The sequence below is a fragment of the Dromiciops gliroides genome, chromosome 3, assembly GCF_019393635.1.
Source record: "Dromiciops gliroides isolate mDroGli1 chromosome 3, mDroGli1.pri, whole genome shotgun sequence".
NCBI classification, from domain to species: domain Eukaryota; kingdom Metazoa; phylum Chordata; class Mammalia; order Microbiotheria; family Microbiotheriidae; genus Dromiciops; species Dromiciops gliroides.
This window is the reverse complement of record NC_057863.1, coordinates 359,054,726-359,079,156: the sequence shown is the minus strand read 5'-3', so window position 1 is coordinate 359,079,156 and position 24,431 is coordinate 359,054,726. Positions and strand designations below refer to the sequence as shown.

The following is a 24,431-nucleotide window of genomic DNA, read 5'->3' as shown; positions in this document are numbered from 1 at the left end:
ACAATAAGATATTATCCATAACAATCCCAGCCCAATTCTGTTCGAGCAAGCCAGAAGAAATGAATTCTGCTGTCCCATAACTCCTTTCATTGAACACAGATTGATGCCATTTAACATGAAAAAATATAGTACTGATACAAAGCAGAATTTGCCTAATCTTACATGATTATGCTTATACAATCCAAATGATTTTGAGATTATAATAAACAATGGAATCTTACAGCTCACTAAAAGAAGAGAAATAAGCAGGTGATTACTATTCAATCAGTAGCTCCAAGCTAAAAACTGACCAAGCAAAACATTATCACAAATATTTTCACCTGACAGTTAAGAACAAAAGGATGCTATGGGTGACATTCCTTTGAAAAAAAGATCCTTTGCAGTCAACAAATAACAAATATTTATGATTTTCCCTCAGATAATTAGAAGAAAACGTACAACACATAGAATGCAACACAGACAAACAATACATATCTTCCTATTCAGGAAAATAATTCCTCAGTCCAACCAAAATATAACTTATTAAGTTATTATAGCTAGGAGCTCTACTTTTTATGCATGTCTTCTATTAAGGTCTTAAAACATTTCATAAATATAAAAAGAATATTTCTTCAATAAATAAAAAGTTACTGGACAGTCCTGACTTCCAAACTCCAGGTTCCTCCAACATGGCTTTCTATCATGGTAGTCCAAGTCAACTGCAATCACACCAAAACCTCAACAAATAAAGGAACAGGACTTTTGTGCAGATCAGACAGATGACTTGAGTTCTTAAGCCAGGCAGTCTTTACCCATTCGTCAATATGTTTCTTCAAAGTCCGAATCCTAAATGGAGAAAAACCATGTATTTAGTATGTATTGAGATACAATACACTGGCCAAAAACCGTGCAGCAGAGACAGCACTTCAGTAAATTAAGTAAAAAACTCAAAAGCTTTTCCTAGAATATGACTCAGTCACTACCTTGCAAACTTGCCCATATGGAAAAATACCATTAGGTAAATGAGAGAAATCTCTAAGCAATAGATGACACCATCTCCATTTCTGCCTCAAAGGCTCCCTCCTCTCACAAAGCAGGTGCTTTCTGTCCCTTCACAAGCCCCAAAAACTCTCAAAGCCCACCAGTTCCTGAATGGAGAGAGACAACCTGCTTCATAGGATCAGAGTTTCTGAATTGAGAGCAACCTTAAATTATCTACTCCAGCCCTTTGTTTTACATATGAGAAAACCAAGCCCCAGAGGATTTAGGATTTGTCCAAGATGGCTCAAAAGGCACAACTCAAAGAGGCAAATGGGGTTACTTGATTCCAAATACAGTGTCCTTTCCAGCCTAACATGGTGCTTTCATATTTACAAAAGGTTGTCCTAAAAGTCTTAATGAAGTTTTAAATTTTAATAGCATTAAAAATTCTGGCAAGAAGAAGAGAACAGTGGGCTTTAATGTCACATATACTAGGGAATGCCACAACTTATAAAACCCCAGAGGCACTAAATCAGTAATAGCAGAAGGGGCAAAAAAATGGAAAGGGTTTTTTTGAACACCAGAACTGAGCTACAAAGAGCTACTGAAATATACTGAAAACCTTTTTTCATATGGCACACATATTTCTTAATGTCTTCTGGCAGATCTAAAATGTATTTTTAAGCTTTAAGAGCTGAAAACTTCAGTAAGGCTTTTGGGACATCCTGCACATTCAAACTCAAATTTATACTGTACATAATCAAGATTGCAGATATGTATTCATTTTATATCATCAAAATATTTTCATTCAAATATGTCACCATCACATCCCTTCAACTGCAGTATCTTTGAACTTCATTTTACAAATTATGCTTAGTTTAACAGGGAAAAGGAAGAAGAGCAGCTGAGATTTTTAAAAGAGCCCTATAATGGGTATAGAGGTGGGGAAGCACAGCAAATATTGCTAAGTGCTGATCTGGTCATAAATTTTGAGAAGGAAAAACTTCAAACCCTACACTGATAGGTATATGCCATAATTAAAACATGAATTTCTTTGGGCTCCTAACATCTTCACATCAGGCAGCTATTGCTGTATAAAAACTACTGGAACAACCATGCAAACCCATCATTGGTCACAAGTGCTAGGATGACAGAGATGGCAGCCTTTCCCTTTTGAGTTAAAAGACAAAGCACGTGGGCAGCTAGGTGGCACAGTGGATAAATCACTGGCCCTGGATTCAGGAGGACCTGAGTTCAAATCTGGCCTCAGACACTCGACACTTACGAGCTGTGTGACCCTGGGCAAGTCACTTAACACTCAATGCCCTGCAAAAAAGGGGAAAAAACAAAAAAAGACAAAGTACCAGTTTTCTAACCTCCTTATGGAGAGCTCACATGGTGAAAGTCTATCCATGCCACACAAGGTACAGAGATATATTTGTTTCTTTCTTTCTTTTTTTTAAAATGGGGCAATAAGGGTGGAGGAAAGGCAGTGAGCTCCCAAACTCATGACACAATCGTTCTAAAAAACATCCAAATAATGCCATAGGAAAATCCCCGGAGCAGCAAAACTCACAGAAGAATGTGTTGAAATCATCTTCTAACCCAGAATGGCTTGGAAGGTCAGAAGGAGGGAGCTGCTGTGCTGATACAGGAATCGAGCCCAACCCTACAGTCATCCTGACACAGATCCAGTCCCAGGAAGGCCTCACTAGAAAAGCAGACCCCCAGAGCCTCTGAATCAGCTGAAGCACCAGTGTTGTCTGGAACTAAGCTCACAATCTGGTGAGTGGGCTGAGCCCTGGGCAGGGGGGAGACTACAGGGGTCTATGCTGGTGCTGAGGCAGAACTTGGATTTTACACCCCTACTGAGAACCAGGAGGTAGGCTCGAGTAGCAGTGGCCCAGGTGGGAGAGGGGCACAGGCTCATCAGAGCTAACAACCACAGCACACAAAGCTGGTTGATTAGCAAGTTGGTCTGGGGGTCATCTAAGGACCAGGGAACAGGCCCGACCAGTGAAGAACCTGATTCTCCTTAAATCATACCACCTGGGACTTCTTAAGCTTGGGATACTGCAGCCTGGAAACAGTGCCCCACTTTAAGGAGCTAAAAATCTAGTTAAAGAAAGGCAAGATGAGCCGACAGAGAAAGGTGAGGACCATAGAAAGTTTCTTCAGTAACAAGGAAGACCAAGGGGCACCCTCAGAGGAAGATGTCAACATCAGGGTCCCTATATCTAAAGCTTCCAAGAAAAATATGAATTGGTCTCAGGCCATAGAGGTGCTCAAAAAGGACTTTGAAGATAAAGTTAGAGAGGTAGAGGAAAAAATGGAAAGAGAAATGAGGGTGATGCAGGAAAGACATGAGAAACAAGTCAACAGCTTGAAAAGTCAAATTGGCCAAATGGAAAAGCAGGTACAAAAGCTCTCTGATGAAAATAATTGCCTAAGAATGAGGACTGAACAAATGGAAGCCAGTGACTTTATGAGAAACCAAGACACAATAAAGCAAATCCAAATGAATAAAAAAATAGAGGGCAATGTGAAATATCTTCTGGGAAAAACTGTTGACCTGGAAAATAGGTCCAGGAGAGATAATTTAAAAATTATTGGTCTACCTGAAAACCATGATCAAGGAAAGAGCTTAGACATCATCTTCCAAGATATTCTCAGGGAAAATTGCCCTGGAATTCTAGAAGAAGCTAAAATAGAAATTGAAAGAATCCCCCAATCATCTCCAGAAAGAGATCCCAAAAGGAAAACTCCTAGGAATATTATAGCCAAATTCCAGAGCTCTCAGGTCAAGGAGAAAATATTGCAAGCTGCCAAAAAGAAAGAATTCAAGTACTGTGGAGCCCCAATCAGGATAGCACAAGATCTAGCAGCTTCTACATTAAAGGACCGGAGGGCATGGAATATGATATTCCAAAGGGCAAAGGAAATGGGATTACAACCAAGAATCACCTACCCAGCAAAACTCAGCATTATCTTTCAGCGGAAAAAATGGGACTTTAATGAAAAAGAAGACTTTCAGATATTTGTGATGAAAAGACCTGAACTGAATGGCAAATTTGACTTTCAAATACAAAACCCTAGAGAAGCATAAAAAACTGGAGCTGGGGGACATACCTGGGGTCGTACAGTGGGCAACTGTCTTGTGTCTGAGGCCTGGTTTTGGCTGGGATCCCCATGGATCCAGGGGGGATGCTTTGTCCACTGTGTCACTTAGCTAGGTGATGACATCTTTAGGGTTAAAGTGAGGGGTGAAGGGAATGCACTGGGGGAGGGGGGAGGGCAGAAGTGAAATCCTACATGAAAGTAACAGGAAAAGGCTTATGGAGTGGGGGAAGAGATGGGAGAGGAGCAGGGCAGTAAATGAATTTTACACTCATCAGAAAAGGCTCAGAGACCTTAAACTCTGAGCTGCCTCAAAGAGGGACTAACAGACACACCCAACTGGGTGGAGTAATCTATTTAATCTGGGCAGTAAATGAGCCTAACACTCATCAGAATTGGCTCAAAGACCTCAATCTCATTAGAATTGGCTCAAGGAGGGAATAACATACACACTCAATTGGGTGGAGTAATCTCTCTAACCCTGCAGGAAAATAGGAGGGGAAGGGGATAAAGAGAGAGGGGCAAAAGAAGGAAGGGCAGAGTGGGGGAGGGGGCAGACAGAAGCAAATCCCTTTTGAAGAGTGATAGGATGAAAGAAGATGGATAATAGAATAAAATGGGGCAATAAGGGTTAAGTGACTTGCCCAGGGTCACATAGCTAGTAAGTGTCAAGTGTCTGAGGTCAGATTTGAACTGAGGTGCTCCTGAATCCAAGGCTGGTGCTTTATCCACTGCGCCACCTAGCTGCCCCCAGAGGTATATCTTTCAGAACACAGACCCCGTAAAAATTTGTTCATTTTGCTTAACCATGCTTATTTTTTTTCCATTTTCTTTCCTTTGGTTAGTTGGGAGTTGGGGTGGCAATAGTAATGCAAAAAAAAGGGGGACCACTGAAATATTTTTGAAACTCTATCCATGCCACCTAAATGATCACAAGATATCAGCTAAGGGAGAGGACCAGAGAAGCCAGATGTAGCACCAAAGCCAACAGAAGACCACAGACCCTCTCCAAAAACCACTGCCCTAGGTATGGCAAGTCTAAGGGACCAAGTAGCTACAGAGAATGGGGTTTAAACAAAGGTGTGCAAGATGCAGCCCGGCCATCAGAAAAGAGAAATGTTCTCTTCTCCACATTTCCTCTGACTGGTAAGGCAGAAGAGGGAAGCAGCATGGTGATGTAGATAGAAAACTGCATTTAGAGTTAGACTACATGGATTCTAGGGTCTAACTCGTAACTAGCATTTTGATTTTTTTTTTTAAAGTGAGGCAAATGGGGTTAAGTGACTTACCCAGGGTCCCACAGCTAGTAAGTGTTAAGTGTCTGAGGCCGGATTTGAACTCAGGCACTCCTGACTCCAGGGCCCGTGCTCTATCCACTGTGCCACCTAGGCGCCCCTAGCCTTTTGATCTTAAACAAATCACTTAACCTAATAGGAGAAAGTATCCTCATATATGAAATAGGAACACTGCTTGGACCATCCACTTCAACTGGCTGTTAGGAAAACCAATTAAAATGCTGCATGCAAAGCAACTATTAGAGTAAAGAGCCATCTAAATGTGAGTTCCTCGTTTGCAGGGAATGCTCCACAGAAGCACTACAAGGACCATTTTATGTCCACAGAACAGGCATAGAAGTTGGGGTGATTGGGGCTGAGATGGGCTTCCTGTAGCCACAATTCTTTCAAAGACCCTAGTTCATGCTTCTCTCTGGTTCCACCTGCATTCTCTTGGCTACCACAGCGCAATGTGTTTCCTTAAAGTGCAGAGAAGTTAAACAACAGACAGTTAAGTAAAAGAATAGTTTACCAGGCATTCAGCACAACGGGTACAAAGCCTTCCCATGCAGTCTCCATCTTCTCCCTGGTCAGTGCTGTTAAAAACAAAAAGTGTGCAGAATTAGTCAAAACGCCCATTACCAACCTTTGTAAACTCCCTGTAATAACAATAACTGTTGTTGTTCAGCCGTGTCCAACTCTTCATGACCCCATTTGGAGTTTTCTTGGCAAAGATAATGGAGTGATTTGCCATTTCCTTCTCCAGCTCATTTTACAGATGAGGAAACTGAGGCAAACTGGATTTGCCCAGGGTCACACAGCTAATAAGTTTCAGAAGCCAGATTTCAACTCAAGTCTTCCTGACTTTCTACCCACTGCACCACCTGGCTGCCCCAAACAACAATAATAGCTAGCATATACGTAGCACTTTACAGTTTACAGTATTTTCATTTTATCTTTGCAACAACCCTGGGAGGTAGGGGCTATTATTATCCCCATTTTAAAGATGAGAAAGCTGAGGCAGAAAGAGGAAAGTAACTTGCCCAGGGTCTCCTAGCTAGTAAGTTTCTGAGGTCATTTTTGAACTCAGGTCTTCCTGACTCCATGTCCAGGGCTTTCTCCCCTTCATGCCTCAAGTAAAGGGCCCCATCTGTTTACTTGGGTCTTCTACACTAGTGAGTAAAGCACAACGCTGGTGTACAAATACATTAAATGCTCTCTCATTGTCATATTTTACCTTAATTACACTCTAACAAAGCACTCACTGACCAAAAGTAGGACTTCTTCACCAGAGCCTATGGTCTTTTCTCAATCTTCACCCTCCCTGACCTCTTGGCAGCCCCTGACGCTGTCAATCATGTTCTCCTCCATCCTCTTCTCTCTCCACTTTTTGGTGACACTGCTCTCTCCTGGTTCTCTTCTCACCCATATGACTGCTCCTCAGAATTCCTTGCTGAATCATCCAGATCACACCTGCTAACCCTAGATGTCCTCCCTGATTCTGGCCTAGGCCTTCTTTTCTTCTCCTTACATGCTTACATTTGCTTGATGATCTCCCATGGACTCAGTTACCCTCCTATGCTGATGATTCTCAAATTCACTTATGCAGTCCTCTCCTCTCCCCTAACCTATCTCTAAGCAGATGTCTTAGACATCTTAAACTCAGCATGTCTAACACTGTACTCATAATTCTTAACCCCACACTCTTCCCTTTTCCTAACTTTCCTATTGCTCTTGAGAAGACCGCCATCCTCCCAGTCACCTAGCCTTACCACTGAGGTGTCATCCTCCACTCTTTCACTCTCTCCCACCTTCCCCACCCCCATTGTCTAATCTGTTATCAACTCTCATTGATTTTACCTTTGTAACAACTCCCAACATCAATTCTGACACTGCTACCACCCTAGTGCAGGCCCTTATCACCTCATGCCCAGACGACTGCAATAGCTTGCTGGTTAGTTTCATGCTTCAAGTCTCTCCCCATTCTAGTCCATTCTCTAATCAACTGTCAAAATGACCTGCCTAAAGTAGTGGTCTGACCATGTCACTCCTCCCTGGTCAGTCTATTCCAGTGCCCCCCTATCACCTCCAGGATCAAATTTAAAAATCCTCATAAAAGGAAATGAGTCTCAACTCCAGCCAAACTTACTCATCTGAAACTTCAATAGATGACTTTTTGTAGCCAGACTTGCTCTTCTTCTTTAGCCCAGCAGACTTCCGTCCCATTCTCACCAAGAGCAGGGTGACCACCACAGCTGAAGGAATGAAGACCAGAATGGACAGCAGTACAGCAGAAGAGAGCTGGATGGAAAAACCTGGGCAAAAGGAAAGGGGAACAAGAGAAAAGGGCCACAAGAGATTGAGTCTTTTAAGAAAAGCTATCCAATTGGTTTTTACCTAATTTAGAAGATAATGAGAAATGCTAAATAATACATTTTAAAGGAGAGAAAATTCCTTAACTGTGTACCTTTATGCACCCCTTAATAAAATAGACACATGAAAGTAAGGTGAATTTCAGTTAATTAACTCTCTCTGGGCCTCTGTAAAATGTTAATACTCTTTAACACCTATGTTACAGGGTGGCTGTAAAGAGCAGATATAATAATGTGTGCAAAGTAAGTTACACATTTTTAAATATGACTACTCATGTATAACGTATTTTGAATTGCTTGAGTTCTTGTGGGTGCAGGGTGGGAAGGGAGGGAGGAAGAGAAGTTGGAACACAAAAGTTTTAAAAAATTGATGTCAAAATTTGTTTTTACATATATTTTGGAAAATAAAATTCTATTGTAACAATTGGAATGATGCCACCTTCTGGAGACTTACTGTAGAAAAGCTCCGCCATGAAAGGAAGGTCTTTGAGGGCAAGACCATGCGTCTTTTCTTTGGCGTCAGGAAGTGACGTTGGCTGCTGGGAGGAGGAAGGGGGAGCCGGGCACTCTGTCTCTCTCTCTCTTTCCTTTGGACTATGGAGAGCGGAGCTAGAAATGTGCTCTCCCTTTAATAGATAGATGAATGTAGGCCTTTCTCTCTCTCTTTACCAAATTCTTATTCTCCTTAATAAATGCTTAAAAGCCTAACTCTTGCTAAAGCTTATAATTTACTGGTGACCACTCATTAGATATTTTAGACAGACTAGCTAGAATTTTAGCCCTTAACACTATTCAGATCCACCTGAGTCCTTAAAAAAAAAAAAAAAGTGGCCCAGGCCAGTCTCTAAGACTATAACTTTTAGAGTAGATATAGATCATCTGCATTGATAGGAGAAGTTACTCCAGAGAGCTTTCTACACAGATGAAATCTTTTTTGGGGGAGTTGTTCAGTCATTTTTTCAGTCATATCTGACTCTTCATGACCCTTTTTGGGGTTTTCTTGACATTTGCAAAGATATTGAAGTGGGTTGCCATTTCTTTCTCCAGCTCATTTTACAGATGAGAAAACTGAGGCAAACAGGATTAAGTGACTTGCCCAGGGTCACACTCCTAGGAAGTATCTGAAGCCAAGTTTGAATTTGGGAAGATGGGTCTTCCTTACTCCAGGCCCAGTACTCTATCCATAGTACCACTTAGCTGCCCAATGATATTATAGGTCCAGTCCAAAAAAAAAAAAGAAGAAGAAGAAGAAGCTGTTAAAAGAACTGGGGGCAGATAGGTGGCACAGTGAATAGAGCACTGCCCTTGGAGTCAGAAGGACCTGAGTTCAAATCCAGCCTCAGACACTTGACACTTACTAGTTGTGTGACCCTGGGCAAGTCACTTAACACCAATTGCTTCACCAAAAAAAAAAAAAAAACTGAAAAGGTGATTCTGCTTATAAATTTAAAGTACAAAATTCATTCCAGCTAATGGATCTTAATAGAAAGAAAGTAAGTTTGACCCAAAACTACCCAATTACCCAATGGATTTATAAAAAAGAATTCTAACCACCCTGATCTAAACAAGCAGGTATCACTTCAGTGGAAGTGGGAACAGAAGCTTTTTGCAACTCTCTTACCCCTTTCAGTGACTACCAGCTCTGTCAGGGGAATATTGTGGTGGACATCTGGAGGATTCTTTACAGTGCAGCTGAATGTTCCATTGTCTCTCATGGTCGGGTTGCTTATGCTGATAGATGCATCTCCTTGGTACACATCCCCAACCCAAGAAATTCGGTCACGGAATGTGCCTGCTGTGGTTGGGTATTGGAAAGACTGATAATGAAAAATCTAAGAAAGGAAAAAAGATAAGGAAAAAAGTCAATTTGTAAAGTGCTAAGCAAAGTAAAAAGAAAAACTACAGTATAGCAGCAGGCTTCCTTATCATAGATTTGTTTATTTATTAAACTCAATGTTAATTTATTTATTTAATTGTTTATTTGCTTGCTTACTTATTTACTCACTTATTTATTCATTTATTTGCTTATTAATTAATCAAAGAGATTCAAGAAAACTGACTACACCAAGTTAATAAAAGTCAGGGAAAGTATCTAAGGATTCTAAATCACTACTCCCTCAATAACTTTCCCTGAAATCCTAAAATAGACAGTTTTTAAAATCTCCATTTCTCTCCTGTCAGAATTAACTAAATTCATTAGTAGCTATAATAATATGTAACAATCTTTCCTAGTTATATGGCTTAAAAGTTAATGTAAATGCCCAGTCAGGCTCACAGCTGATGTTTAATAAATGCTTCCTTAACTAAACCCTTATTGCTTCAGACTTAGTAAACGGGAATATCACCATAACACACCTACTTACGTATGGCATTGGGCTGGGCAAATAATACTCATGCAATGCCTACTCTCTTGTATAAGGTGCACATTCATTCTTCATTTGTTTATCTGATGGTAAATTGTCTTCCCAATAATAATCCCAATAGTCCTCAACTATCCAATTACCAACAACTTCCCAGGTGAGAATGCTCCATCAAACAGTACACACGGAAATCAGGGCCAGTGTCTAGAAGATTTTCAGCACAGCCTACTCTGTTTCACCAGAATACTGAGACCTTGAAGTTCATATGACCTCTGAGGGAGGTAACAGACAGAAATTCATACTTTGCTCAATAATCAGTCTGACTCAATCCTAACAAAACATTACCGCTTCAGTCTCACTCATGTGATGTAGCCACCTCCTGTTTTTCAAATTGTAAAAGCCCATTAATTCCAACTTTAACAAATTCTTTTTGAAGAACAGCACTGCATGAGGTCTGCTATTTTGTTTAATATTTTCTGACCCCCGGTATCCAAGAGATCAGAATTTATGACCAGACAAATGACACAGAGCCATTACAGGATGTAAAATGGACAATTTTGATTATATCAAATTAAAAAGATTTTGAACAAACAAACCAGTGCAGCCAAGGCTAGAGGGAAAGCAGGAAAGTGTGTGTTTGTGTGTATGGGGGAGGAGGGGGGCAGTTATAGCAAATTTCTCAGATAAAAACTCATTTCTCAAATATATAGAAAACTGAGTCAAATTTATAAGAACACAAGTCATTCTCCAGTTGATAAATGATCAAAGGATATGAACAGGCAGTTTTCAGAAGAAGAAATCAAAGCTATCTATAGTCATATGAAAAAATGCTCTAAATCACTACTGATTAGAGAAGTGCAAATTAAAACAACTCTGCAGTACCACCTTATACCTATCAGAATGGCTAAAATGACAGAAAAGTAAAATGACAAATGTTGTAGGGGATATGGAAAAACTGGGACACTAATGCACTGTTGGTGGAGTTGTGAAGAGATCCAACCATTCTGGAGAACAATTTAGCACTATGCCCAAAAGGCTACAAAACTATGTGTACCCTTTGATCCAGCAATGCCACTATTAGGTGGGGAAGCCCCAAAGAAAAAGGAAAAGGACTAAGATTTATATGTACAAAAAAAATTTACAGCAACTTTTTTAGTGGTGGCAAAAAATTTGAAATTGAGGAGATGCCCATCAGTTGAGGAATGGCTGAATAATCTGTGGTATATGATTGTGATGGAATACTAGTATGCTGTAAAAAATAACAAGCAGGATGTTTTCAGAAAAACCTGGAAAGACTTATGTGAACTGATACAATGTGAAGCAAGCAGAACATGAGAATGTTTTACACAGTAACAGCAATATTATATGATGATCAACTGTGAATGATTTGGCTAGTCTCAGTAATAGAATTATCGAAGACAATTAGGAAGGACCTATAATATGAAAAATGCTATACATCTAAAGAGAAAGAACTGATGGAGAACTGAGCTGATGAACTCTGAAGATTGAAGTATATATTTTTTTACTATCTTTACTATTCTTGTTTTTTTTGTCTGCATTTTTCAACATGGTTAATATGAAATGTTTTGCATGATTGTAAATGTATAATCTATATCATATTGTTTCCTTCTCTAGAAAGATGGAAAAAAGGGAGGAAGAGAATATGGAACTAAAAAAAGTTTTTTAAACTAATGTTAAAATTTTTGTTTACATGTAATTGAAAAAAAAATGAAATTAGAAAGAAAAAAGAAATCCCCGCTGATACCCTATTTTTGGTAAGGAGGCACAACCAAATAAAACCCTTTACAACCTCCTGACCAGAAGGTGTGAAGATTATATCATTCTGAATTACTTGAAGTTTGAATAAAAACAGAGATCACAAGTGTTACCTAACTTCCTTCACAGAACCTCTTTTTCCTTCCTACCTCTAACCTCATGTGGCAGGCAGGTGTGACTCCTAGAGTAACTCTTAAAGCTTATGGTTTTGTTTTTTTTTGGGGGGGGGGTTGTTTTGTTTTGTTTTTTTAGTGAGGCAATTGGGGTTAAGTGACTTGCCCAGGATCACACAGCTAGTAAGTGTTAAGTGTCTGAGGCCGGATTTGAACTCAGGTACTCCTGACTCCAGGGCCGGTACTCCAACCACTGCGCCACCTAGCTGCCCCAAAGCTTATGGTTTTAAACTAAAGGAAGAGTAAAGGCCCAGACAGTAAAGAAAGAAGGATGAGCCAATCTAAGACATTTTTTTAAAGAACTGTTTTACATACAGCTGCAAAATTAATATTCCTGCCCTTCCTAGGCTAAAGATATTGCTGAAAGCACAAAGAAAAAGTGTTATGGCATTACTGTATTCAATTGGACATTTACAAGGGGATTCAAACATATGTAAATTACATAATATGACTAGAGTTCATTAAACAGCCCAAATTAAAAGACCATCTGCCACTGACAGCACCTACCAAATTGAGCTATACATATGCTGCCACTATTGTCTTCTAAGGGGATGTATAAATCAATGTGGATGCTGTACACACTGGGAGAAAGAGCCAAGATCAGCCCATGGGGCAAGGACCAGAAAGCACATTTAATAGAATTATACAAACAGAACTGCCCATATGAGACAACTAAAGGTAACACAGAGGGCATAGCTTTCACAGAGTAGAGCACCTTTAGCTAGAGCTATAGGAAGAATTCTCTTTAAATTAGTTTATGTTTATATCCAACAACCCAGATAGCACCCTTTAAGTAAATTAAATCTGAAAGTGAAGTTATAAAATCATAAAATAAAAAGCAAGAAAAGGGAATTGCATTTCTTGAGTCTCTAATAAACTTTTTGCAAAACGCCTAACATTCAGGGAGGGGGAGAGGAAGGAGGGAAAAAATTTGGAACTCAAAACTATAAATAAAAATGTTTATTATTAAAAAAAAGAGAGAGATACCATAAAGAATATCTACATAGCTACAGAGGTGTTCAGAAGTTTACAGGAGATAAAATCCAAAAACAAAATCAATAAAACCCACGACCTCAAAAAGAAAAAGCATCTTATCTCCTGAAAAAAATTAGGTGGCTACATTCTTACTGATATGCTCATTCCAAAAGGAGAAAGTTTAAGGTTTGTCTGTCTTGTTTAAGCTCAGCTGGAATGTCCCAAAACAACTTACTGTCTCTGTGCGACTGCTGGTAGGTGGTCGGTAAGTCCAATCTATTGTGAGCTTGTCAGAGACAGGAGAAGAAGACTTGAAGGTGCATTTCAACTTGATTCTTTCTCCAATATAACCTCGAACATGGGCATCTGCTTTAATCTCCAGTGAAAGGACTGTGTAAACACCTAAATAAAGAAAGCCAAAATATTTATAAGTGTATATATTTGGGAAGAGAAGACAGTTGTGAGCAAAGGCTCCTATTATGAATTCAATAGGGGGGAAAAATGTAACCTTGTTCTGCCACCTAAGACCCTGTAACCCTGAGCCAGTTCTTTGACCTCTTTGTGCCTGTCTCCTTACCTGTAAAATGAAAGGGTTTGACTCAAGCAAAGCTTCTTAAACTGTGGGTTTTAAATCCCGACATGGGGTCATGTAACTGAATGTGGGATGGTCATGAAAACCTTGGCAACAGTAAAAGGTTATGTAAACCTATTTTATACACCTATATATCCTGGGTTGCATAAAAATTTCTTTGGCAAAAAGGGGTCAAGAGTGGAAAATGTTTAAGAAGCCCTGATCTAGAAAACCTCCAGGCCACCTTCTAGCTCAAAATCTATGACCTGTTTATTAAGGCTCTCAACAAAAACCTGGATCAATGGATTTTACCTCTCATGGAATGGGGCTCGGGGCAATACAGCCAATACATATGAAAACTCCAGCTGCTACCATTGCCACTACTTTTTGAGAAAAAGTATATAAACTAAGAAGAGAAAAACCTTTTTTTTAATCATAGGAGTATTTTATTATTTTCTAGTTACATGCAAAGATAGTTTTCAATATTTGTTTTTATAAGATTTCTAGTTCCAAATTTTTCTCCCTTTCTTCCCCCTCCCCAAGACAGCAAGCAATCTAATATGTTATATGTGTAAAATCACATTAAACATATTTCTGCATTAGTCATGTTGCGAAAGAAGAATCAGAACAAAATAGAAAAACCTCAAAAAACAAAAACAAAAAAAGTAGAAACAGTATGGTTCAATCTGGATATGGAGAACATTTTCCATCATGAGTCCTTTGGAATTATCTTGGATTGTTGTATTGCTGAGAAGAGTTAAGTTTATCACAGTTGATCATCACACAATGTTGTTGATACTGTGTACAGTATTCTCCTGGTTCTGCTCATTTCACTCAGCATCAGTTCATGTAAGTCCTTCCAGGTTTTTCTGAAATCTGCTTACTCATCGTTTCTTACAGCACAATAATATTCCATTACATTCATATACCACAACTTGTTCAGCCATTCTTCAATTGATGGGCATCCCCTCAATTTCCAATTCTTTGCCACCACAAAAAGAGAAGCCATAAATATTTTGTACATGTGGGTCCTTTTCCCTTTTTTATGATCTTTTTGGATAAAGACCTAATAATGACATTGCTGGGTCAAAAGGTATGCATTTTATAGCCCTTTGGGCATAGTTCCAAACTGCTCTCCAGAATGGTTGGATCAGTTCACAACTCTACCAACAATGCATTAGTGTTCCAATTTTTCCACAGATTCTCCAACGTATATTATTTTCCTTTTTTGTCATATTAGCCAATCTTTAAAGTACTGGTCCTGGATTCAGGAGGACCTGAATTCAAATCCAGCCTCAGACACTTGACACTTACTAGCTCTGTGACCCTGGGCAAGTCACATGACCCTCATTGACCCACAAAAGAAAAAAAAATCAGCATCATATTAGCCAATCTTATAGGTGTGAGGTTGGTTTAATTTGCATTTTTCTTTTTTTTTTTTTTTTTAAGTGAGGCAATTGGGGTTAAGTGACTTGCCCAGGATCACACAGCTAGTAAGTATTAAGTGTCTGAGGCTGGATTTGAACTCAGGTACTCCTGACTCCAGGGCTGGTGCTTTATCCACTGTGCCACCTAGCTGCCCCTAATTTGAATTTTTCTAATCAGCAGTGATTTAGAGCATTTTTTCATATGGCAATAGATAGCTTTGATTTTTTTCATCTGCAAACTGCCTGAAGAACAGAAAAATCTTTTCAAAACCTCACACACCCAATTTATTCTATCTGCTCTTTATCAGATACCTACTAAGTCACAGTCATAAAAAAAGTAATGGTAAAAAACATAATTCTGAATGGAATCCTAAAAAGAAATGGATTCTTTATATCTTTGTAAGCAATCTAGAGGCTCACTCCATCCAAGCTTACTTAATATTAAAACATTTTATTCCTCTTTTCTCTCTCAAAAAAAAAAACAAAAACTGGCACTGCCTTCTGACCTCTGACTTCAGAAGTTGCTAGTAGAGATCCATCTTCCATTAAAGAGCCATGAATGTATAAAAGCAGATAAACTGCTCTTTATTCTTCTGATTCTCATGGTCTGCCTTGAGCTATTCCCCATCTCTGTCTCTTTATGACTTTCTTCCCATTCCTTCCTCCCACTCTCCCCTAGTTAACTCTTCACATACTGTGAACATGGTAGTAAGTCAAACAAACCTAACTTAGTTCATTTAAATTTCATTAAACACAAATTTAAACATTTGCAAACTTTTCTCACATTCCTTTTAAAGAAAGATACCAAGTCTAGACTCTTTAACTAATACAAATCTGACCAATGCCAAGTATAATATTGTTACATTCATAGCATCACCCCACTTTGCATGCTACTGGGGAAGGATCAAATAATGGGCTTGTGAATCTCCAATTTATCCTGCAAAAAAATGCCAGTTTAATTTTCATATAACCAATTAACTAATAAACAAGCATTTTTGAAACACTATGTGCCAGGCACTATGGTAAACACTGGGGATATAAAGAAAAAAAGCAAAAAAATAGTGCCTGGTCGAAAGGGGCGGGGGGGGGGGCCGGAGAGAGAGGGGGGGGGGGGGAGAGAGAGAGAGAGAGAGAGAGAGAGAGAGAGAGAGAGAGAGAGAGAGAGAGAGAGGGAGGGAGGGGAAGAGGGAGAGGGAGAGGGAGAGGGAGAGGGAGAGAGAAAGATTACAAAGTAACTCTTAGAAGCTGGTGTGGGCAGGAAAGGCCTCCTAAAGAATGTGGCACTTGAGTTGAGTCTTAGAGGAAGCCAGGGATTAGAAGAAGCAAAACAAGGAGTGAGAGCATTTCAGGGACAGCCAGTGCAAAAACAGAGAGATGGGAGATGCAGCATCACTTGTGAGGAACAGCCAGTAAGGCTGCATAGTAGATTACCTGGAAGGGGTAAGAAGACTAGAAAGCTGGGAAGTTTTCAATGCCAGACAGAGGAGTTTGAATTTTATGCTAAAGGTAATAGGGAACCATTGGAGTTTCCTTGTCAGGGGAAGAAGGTGGCATAGCATAACCAGACTTGAGTTTTAGGAAAATCACTTTGGTGCGTAGGAGAGAACTGCCTGGAGCATGGAAAGATTTGACATAGAGAGATCAAGCAGAAGAACGTGGCAATAACTCAGCTGAGAAGTGAGAAGGTCCTGAAATAGGGTGGTGTATAGATGAGTGGGGAGGAGAGAGGTCATAGAAACAGAAAGGATAAGATCAGCCAGCTCCCTGGATATGTGAAGTGAAAGAGAGTGAGGATAGCAGGGCTGATGGGTGACTAGAAGGGATGTAGTAACCTCAACACTAAATGCAAAGTTCAGAAGAGGAGTGGGCAGGAAGATAAGAGTTCTATTCTGGACATAATTGTGTTTGAGATGACTACAGTACATCCAATTTTAAATGTCCAAGAAGCAGTTCATAACATAGGACTGGAGCTCAGGAAGGAAACTCAAGTTAGTTATATAAATCTAGGAGTCATCCATATGGAGATGATAACTGAACACACAGGAGCAGATAAGATCACCAAGGGAAAGACTAAATGGAGAAGAAAGCCCAGGGAAGTGCCTAGGGAATAAACTCACAATTAATGGGTATAACTATAATGAAGATCTAGTAAATAAGCCTAAGAAAGAGTGATTATAAAGCAGGAGGAGAACCAAAAAAGATCAGTGTCATGAAAACCCAGAGAAAGGAAAGAATATCAAGGAGGAGAAAAGCATCAACAGGGTCAAATGCTATAGAATGGTAAAGAAAGATGAAGATTGAAAAAAGGCCATTAAGAGATCATGGGTGGGGCAGCTAGGTGGCACAGTGGATAGAGCACCGGCCCTGGAATCAGGAGTACCTGAGTTCAAATCTGTCCTCAGACACTTAACACTTACTAGCTGTGTGACCCTGGGCAAGTCACTTAACCCCAATTGCCTCACTAAAAAAAGGGATCATGGGTAACTTTGGAGAGAACAATTTTGGTTGAATAAGGCCACCATTTCCCCCTGACAAAGGAAACTTCAATGGCAGACTATTACCTCTAACCCTAAGGGTTTAGAAGAGAATGAAGGAGCAGCTAGGTGGCACAGTAGATAGAGCACTGGCCCTGGAGTCAGGAGTACCTGAGTTCAAATCTGGCCTCAGACACTTAACACTTACTAGCTGAGTGACCCTGGGCAAGTCACTTAACCCCAATTGCCTCACTAAAAAAAAAAAAGAGAAGAGAATGAAAGGAAAGGATGTGAAGGCACCAAGTGTAGACAATTTATTCTGCCTCTCTTATCTTAAAAGACAACAGATTGTGGTATATTATTATAGTAGAATTACCATTGTGCAACAAGAAATGACAAGCAGGATGATTTCAGAAAAATCTGAAAAGACTTATATGAACCAATGCAAAGTGAAGTGAGCAGAACCAGAAGAACATTGGATACAATAACAGCAATATTGTAAGGAAGATCAACTGTGAATGACAACTATTCTCAGAAATATAATCATTCAAGATAATTCCAAAGGACTCATGATGAAAAATGTTATTATCCACATCTAGCAAAAGAACTTATAGAGTCTGAATACAGATCCAAGCATACCACTTTTCACTTAATTTTTTTCATGTGGTTTTTTTTTTTTCCTTTCGGTCTGTGTCTCCTTTCACATGACTAATATGGAAATGTTTTGCACAACTGAACATGTAAACCTATATCAAATTGCTTACCATATCAAGGAGGGGAGAAATGAAGGAAGAAGGGATAAAATTTGGAACTCAAAAAAAATTTTAAATGAATGTTAAAATTTTTCTTTACATATAAATTGGAGAAAATAAAATTATTTTATAATAAAATAAAAGACAACAGATTATAAAAATAGCACTGAGATTTCACCTCACACCCAGCAATATGACAAAGATGAGAACAATCACTGGTGGAGGCGTAGTTGAAAGACAGGCAAACTAATGCATTCTTGGTGGGGTCATGAATGAGTATGATCATTCTGGAAAGCAATCTGGAATTATGCAAAGACAATTACTAAAATGTCCATGCCCTTTGACCCAGTAATTCCATGACTAGGTATACACCCAAAGGAGGTCCTATATATACCAAAATATTTATAGCAGCACTTTTTATGGTAGCAAAGAACTGGAAACAAAGTAGATACCCACAAATTGGAGAGATAAGTAAACAAATTGTGGTACAAGAATATAATGGAATTACAGTGCTGGAAGAAATAATGAATGTGACATACAAAGCATCAAAAAAAGTTATGTAAACTAATGCAAAGTAATCAGAACCAAGAAAACATACACTATGACTCCAACTATGTAAATAGAAAGAAAAGCATTAAAATAATTTAAATGGAATGCTCTGGAATTATGAGCAAACTTGACCCTAAAGAATAAATATGAGAAGACAGGTTTCCTCCAATCTATTGTGGAAGCAGGGACTATGAATGTGGCCTACTGCATATAATACCAGATTTATTTGATGTGTTGTTTAATGTTCTGAGCTTTTTCTTCCTTCTTCCTTTTTCATACTTTATTATAAGGAATGCTTTTCTAGTAAAGGAAAAAGGAAAGATACAGTGGGAAATATAAATGATCTAAAACAAAAGATAAATAAAAATCTATTTTTTAAAAATTGATAATAGCAGGACAATATTCAAGTTAGGGAAAAGTCAAATGGGCTAATAATCATTGAACTAGTCCTATTTTCAAAGGGTGAAAAGGAAAAGCAAATAAAGTGCAGTATGGTACCAAAGCGTACTTACCTAGGACGTTCAAAACAAAAAGAAAGGACAAAAGCTCTAGGAGTCAATTATCAACTTTTACTTGACATGATTCTGTGGTTCCCTTGGCTCACATTGATTTAATATCAGTTCTCCCTAACAACTTATCCACTCATTCACACCCTCCCCATCATTTTCTTTCATAAATCCTCCTCAGAAGTCCAATAATCTAGATTTCTAGTCATCAGTCAAGTCAATAAAAATTTCTCAAGTGCTGGCTATGTTCCAGGTACTATGATAAGTGCAGGACATACAAAGAAAGGTAAATGACAGAACCTGTCCTGGAGAAGCTCACAGTTTAATGAAGACAACCTATAAACAAGCTGTGTGCAGTATAAACAGGAAATAATCAACAGAGGAGAGGTCCTAGAACTAAGGGGGGTTGGGAAAGGCTTCTTGTTGAAGGTGGGATTTTAGCTGACACTTGAAGGAAGCCAGGGAAGTTGGAAGAGAGTATCAAGGAGAAGAGGGTAATTGATGGTATTAAAAGATGCAGAAAGTTTAAAAAAGATGAGGGTTGAGAAAAGGCCATTGGATTTGACAATTAAGAGATCACTGGAAACTTTGGAGAGGGAATTTTTAGTGGAATAATGAGGTCAGAAGCCAGACTGCAGAGAGTTAAGACTGAAAGGAAGGAAGTAGAATCACCTATTATAGATAGTCTCCTCAAGGAGTTTAGCCACAAAAGGGAGGAAAGACAGGGAATGATAGTGGGATGGAAGTAAGGGTTTTTTTGAGGATGGGGGTACGTTTGTTGGCCATAGGGAAGCAGCCAATTGATAGGGAGAGATTCTCAGACAGTCAATAAACATTAAGCACCCACAATGTGCCAGGTACTGTGCAAAGTGATGGGGATACAAATATGGGAAAGAAAAAAAATATAGTCCCTGTCCTTAAAGAGGGGAAATACAAAAGAAAGGTGCAAATCAGGAAGAAAGAGGTGCCACAAGGAAAGGTGCCCAATACAGGGGCATGGTGGAAAAATCAGAGAGGTCCCATAGTACATCCAGTTGAGAAATGAGATGATGTGATTTGGATTTCCTACTTTAAGTGAAGATTTGAGGAATTCATGATAACACCATGCAATCTGAGGGACAAAGGGTGGTGATGAAGTGGAGTATCAGGGCTGATGGAATCTTGCAGGATGATGAGGCTTTTCCAGTGAGCCTTCTGGAGCATGGCAGAAGTTAGAGAAGAATCAAGTTAAGTAAGGGAGTAGAAATGATAGATGGAAGTCTGCTGGAGATGATAGGAAGGAAGGGGATCACTTGCACATTCTAAGTGGTTTGCCTTGGTAAGAAGAGCCACCTCATCCTGTGAAATAGGGGTGTAGGATATAGGGGCAGAAGGCATCTCAAGAATGTGAGATGCAGAGGAAGGGAGAAGGAGCTCTCAATGAATGGCCTTAATTTTTTCACTAAAATATGAGGAAATGTTCTCAGCTGAGGAGATAGAGGAAGTCTGAAGTACCAAAATAACCAAGTTCACCTCCTTTTTCCCAGCCTTTTCATTCATTATTTTTTTTTTTTGCAGGGCAATGGGGGTTAAGTGACTTGCCCAGGGTCACACAGCTAGTAAGTGTCAAGTGTCTGAGGCCAGATTTGAACTCAGGTACTCCTGAATTCAGGGCCGGTGCTTTATCCACTGTACCACCTAGCTGCCCCCTTTTCATTCATTCTGATATTGTTGTGTCTCTTCTGAAGCACTTAAACCCATTGTGTTTTCCACAACCCCTTCTGGTGATCCACAATTCAGCACATGATTTGCAAAGTTGGATACATCATTTGGAGTTAAAGTAACCTTCAAGAACTTGAAGTGACTTTAGATATCCGTTTGAAATTAACTATAATTTATCTGGTAACCTTCATTTGCTTTCTTTATATCCACATTTAAATATAACAGAACACCAAGAGACCTACACATACTAGACAACTAATGAACATTTGCTAAATTTAAATTTGTTGAACTGTTGGTTTTGTCCTTCATTCTAGAAGAGGACTATGACATAAGGGTGATGTCATGATTTGCAGTGAACTGGATTTAAGTGATGGTTGTGCAAGGTCACCAACCTCACTCTCTCCTGGGTCCAGTGGCAAGATACATATCAGCAAGATTGAAGATGGCCCTGGATATTTAAGGCAATTAGGGTCAAGTGATTTGCCCAGAGTTACACAGATAGTAAGCATCTGAGGTTAAATTTAAACTCAAGTCCTCCCAACTTCAAGGCCATTGCACTATATCACCTAGCTGCCCCTATATTTGTTGAACACTTTCTTGGGAAATGGAGACAGCATTTCCTTGTGAACTCAGAATTAGGGTAGGCTATCCCAAATATAGTATTGCAAAAGAGCTTAGTTGAAAAACTGGACATTTGTGATGACACAGGCACCTGCCTGGGAGGAGTCAGGGAGTATACAGGAATTATGAATATTAGTCACCAGATTAAAAACTCCTCCACCTAAAGATTTGAGACCCAAGAAACCAGGACCTTTGGATTAAGGAGCCCCTTTCAGAAATTCCCTGGAGGAAAAAAATGTCCCAGTGTTTAGCTTACAGGAAACTAGTACCCACCTATTACTACAATTTGTATTATCAGAGAATTAACATTTATCCTTCCAGGAAGGGAGGAAGGGGGGAGAGAGGAATAACAGTTGGGTATTTCATTCATTCCCTGTGGTTAAAACAATATTTACATTGTTTTATTTATACGCTTTTAAACTTAAACGTCTCTAAACTTAAACTTAAGAATTTGGGACACATAGTAGCAATGTTTTACTCAAAAGCATATTCCATATTAACTTTCTTCAACAAATAAAAGTCAAGTAATTTTGTTTTAGAAGAGCGTCACTGCCATTCCCTTCCCTGGGGGAGGGAGGAGAAGGAAGGAATTTGGAACATACGATACATATTTTCGAGCCTTTAAATATCAAGGCTAACGTGTCATAAAACGTTAAGAGAAGGGAACTTTATTTCTATATGACATTTTGTTACATATAGACTATTTATACATAATATTTTGCAGCACTGAATTCCAAAGCTGAATTCCATAAAATTTGTTAGACATCTTCATAAGGACCTTCTTAGTCTCTCACAAAGACTCAAGAAAACCAGAAATAGTAAGGATTTTCCTTCTCCAAATTCTTGGGGCTGACCCTAAACACGGTCCCCCGATCTGGGTTCGAATCCTGTTTCTGCTTCTTTGTGTGATACCTGCGTTACCTAGATTACTTCCCCTCCTCTCTAGACCTGTTTCCTCATCTATAAAATGAGACTAAAACTCCACTCCTCAAACTTTTTTGGTCTCGGGATTCCTTGACACGCTTAATATACTGCGGACCTCAAAAAGTTTTTATATTGCTAGTGTAAGTACCGTCGTATTATTATTCGTATTAAAAGTTTTGACCCCGTGACCCCCCCAAAGGACTCCAGGGATGGGGGGGAGGGGAGAACCACCCAAGGCTGCTTCTAGCTCCAAGTCCCCGCTTCTCTGCGCCCGATGCCATCCCAGGACGATCACCACACGAAGGCGGCGGGGACCTGTGCCCCGGCGGGAGCCGCCCCATCTCTCAGGCCCGCGCCGCGCACGCGGTCGGATTTCCTCTCCACCCCTAAGTCTCGAGCACAACCAGACTGGGGTGCTCACCTTTAAACTTCCCAACTACCCGGGGCCACGAGAGAACCTGCTTCCTCTGGGGACCCCCCACCCGGAAGCGGAAGAGCGACCATCTTCCCCCCTCCCCCTTAAAAAAAACACCCGGAAGTAGAGCGCAGGCAACCCGCGCACTCACCCTGGAAGAACAGAAGGCCCAGCAGCCGGGAGAAAGCGCGGCAGCGGCCTCCAGCCGAGCCGCTGGGCCGCATCACGGTACCGCTGCCGATACCTGCGAAAACCTTGTTTACGGCTCTCCCGATCCACACAGGTGATACCGGAAATGACGGATCGGAAGGGCGGGCGCGAACGGAAACCAAGATGGCCCCAGGGGGTTGTCATGGGAACGCGTTGTGGCTCGGTGTCCTTGCTCACCTGAACTTTCTGTGAGGCGCCTATTCTAGAGCCAGAAGTGAGACGGTTGTTTCATCATCTACCTGAGAAAGAAGTAGCCTAGATTGCTTGCATGTGCAGAGGGAGTTCCGCGGCATAGGGTCATAGCCTGGCGTGGAAGGGGCCTTTATTGATCGGCAGAATGGCCTCAAGTGGATGTTAGTCAGGGAACCGGAGCTATCTGTGGGGTAGACTCCCAGTGTATCTGTCAGTGTTCGAAGGCATCTGCCGCCTTGGCCTTAGGACCACCCCCACCCCCATATCCCCACCCCTTTGCCTCGGAGGACAATGTTTACATCAGAAGTCGTCACTTTCCGAGAAGGGGTGCGAGAAGAGTTAATGCTACCAGGACAATAGCATCTAAAAAAAGTAAAGCAACTGAGATTTACCTATCCCCCTGCAGTAGTAAGCTAGCCATGCAGTTTATCACTAGCAAAAGAAAGATAGTAGCAGGCCTTATGTCAAGCGCTGTTCAGATTTTTATTGATTCCAGACCTTCTGTTCAATACTGGATCATGAGAGTATTTGCTGAAAGTACAATGAAACCAAAAATATGTTTTGGCATCTAGAGAATAGAATGTTAGAGTTGGGGCTTCTGATAGTCTGTATCTAGGCCAACTCCCACATTTTACATCTGAAGAAACTGAGGGATCTAAGAATTGACTTCCCACAGTGACATGGCTAGTAAGTGGCAGAACCGGTACTAAAACAAGGATCTCCTGATTATTAGCCCAGTGCTATTTCCAATCTATCCCTTAGGCTTTAAGAAACTTCTTATTTTAACTAAGTGCTTCACTAGAGGCCTAGGAACTAGCAATTTTGCCTATGCTTTTAGTTTAAAAGTATTGATACAGAACAGGCAACATATTACTTCCTTAACCTCCAAACAGTCAAGAAGAAGCAGTGTCATTGTTTTTTGTAGAAAGCAAAGCTCAGAGGTAAAAATCAAGTCTAGTTTATTCATCCAGTGATATCCACCTCCACTGAATGATTTATCCTGAGGCAATTTTTACTTTTTTATTTTAGTTAAAAGCTTCATTTCCTCCAACCCCCATCTAATTTCTAATGCTTTTTATACT

General features: G+C 40.0%; 1 protein-coding gene across 1 annotated transcript; it reads right to left on the bottom strand.

The window, feature by feature from the left end:
- Window positions 1-72: 72 nt before the first annotated feature.
- On the bottom strand, window positions 73-23,227 carry MPZL3 (myelin protein zero like 3). The gene is made up of 6 exons (XM_043995184.1): window positions 23,099-23,227; window positions 13,243-13,409; window positions 9,345-9,555; window positions 7,501-7,666; window positions 5,884-5,947; window positions 73-825 (listed from the first exon to the last, which is right to left on the bottom strand). The coding sequence occupies exons 1-6, from the start codon at window positions 23,169-23,171 to the stop codon at window positions 799-801; spliced, it is 708 nt and encodes a 235-aa protein (XP_043851119.1). The 5' UTR covers window positions 23,172-23,227; the 3' UTR covers window positions 73-798.
- Window positions 23,228-24,431: the final 1,204 nt, after the last annotated feature.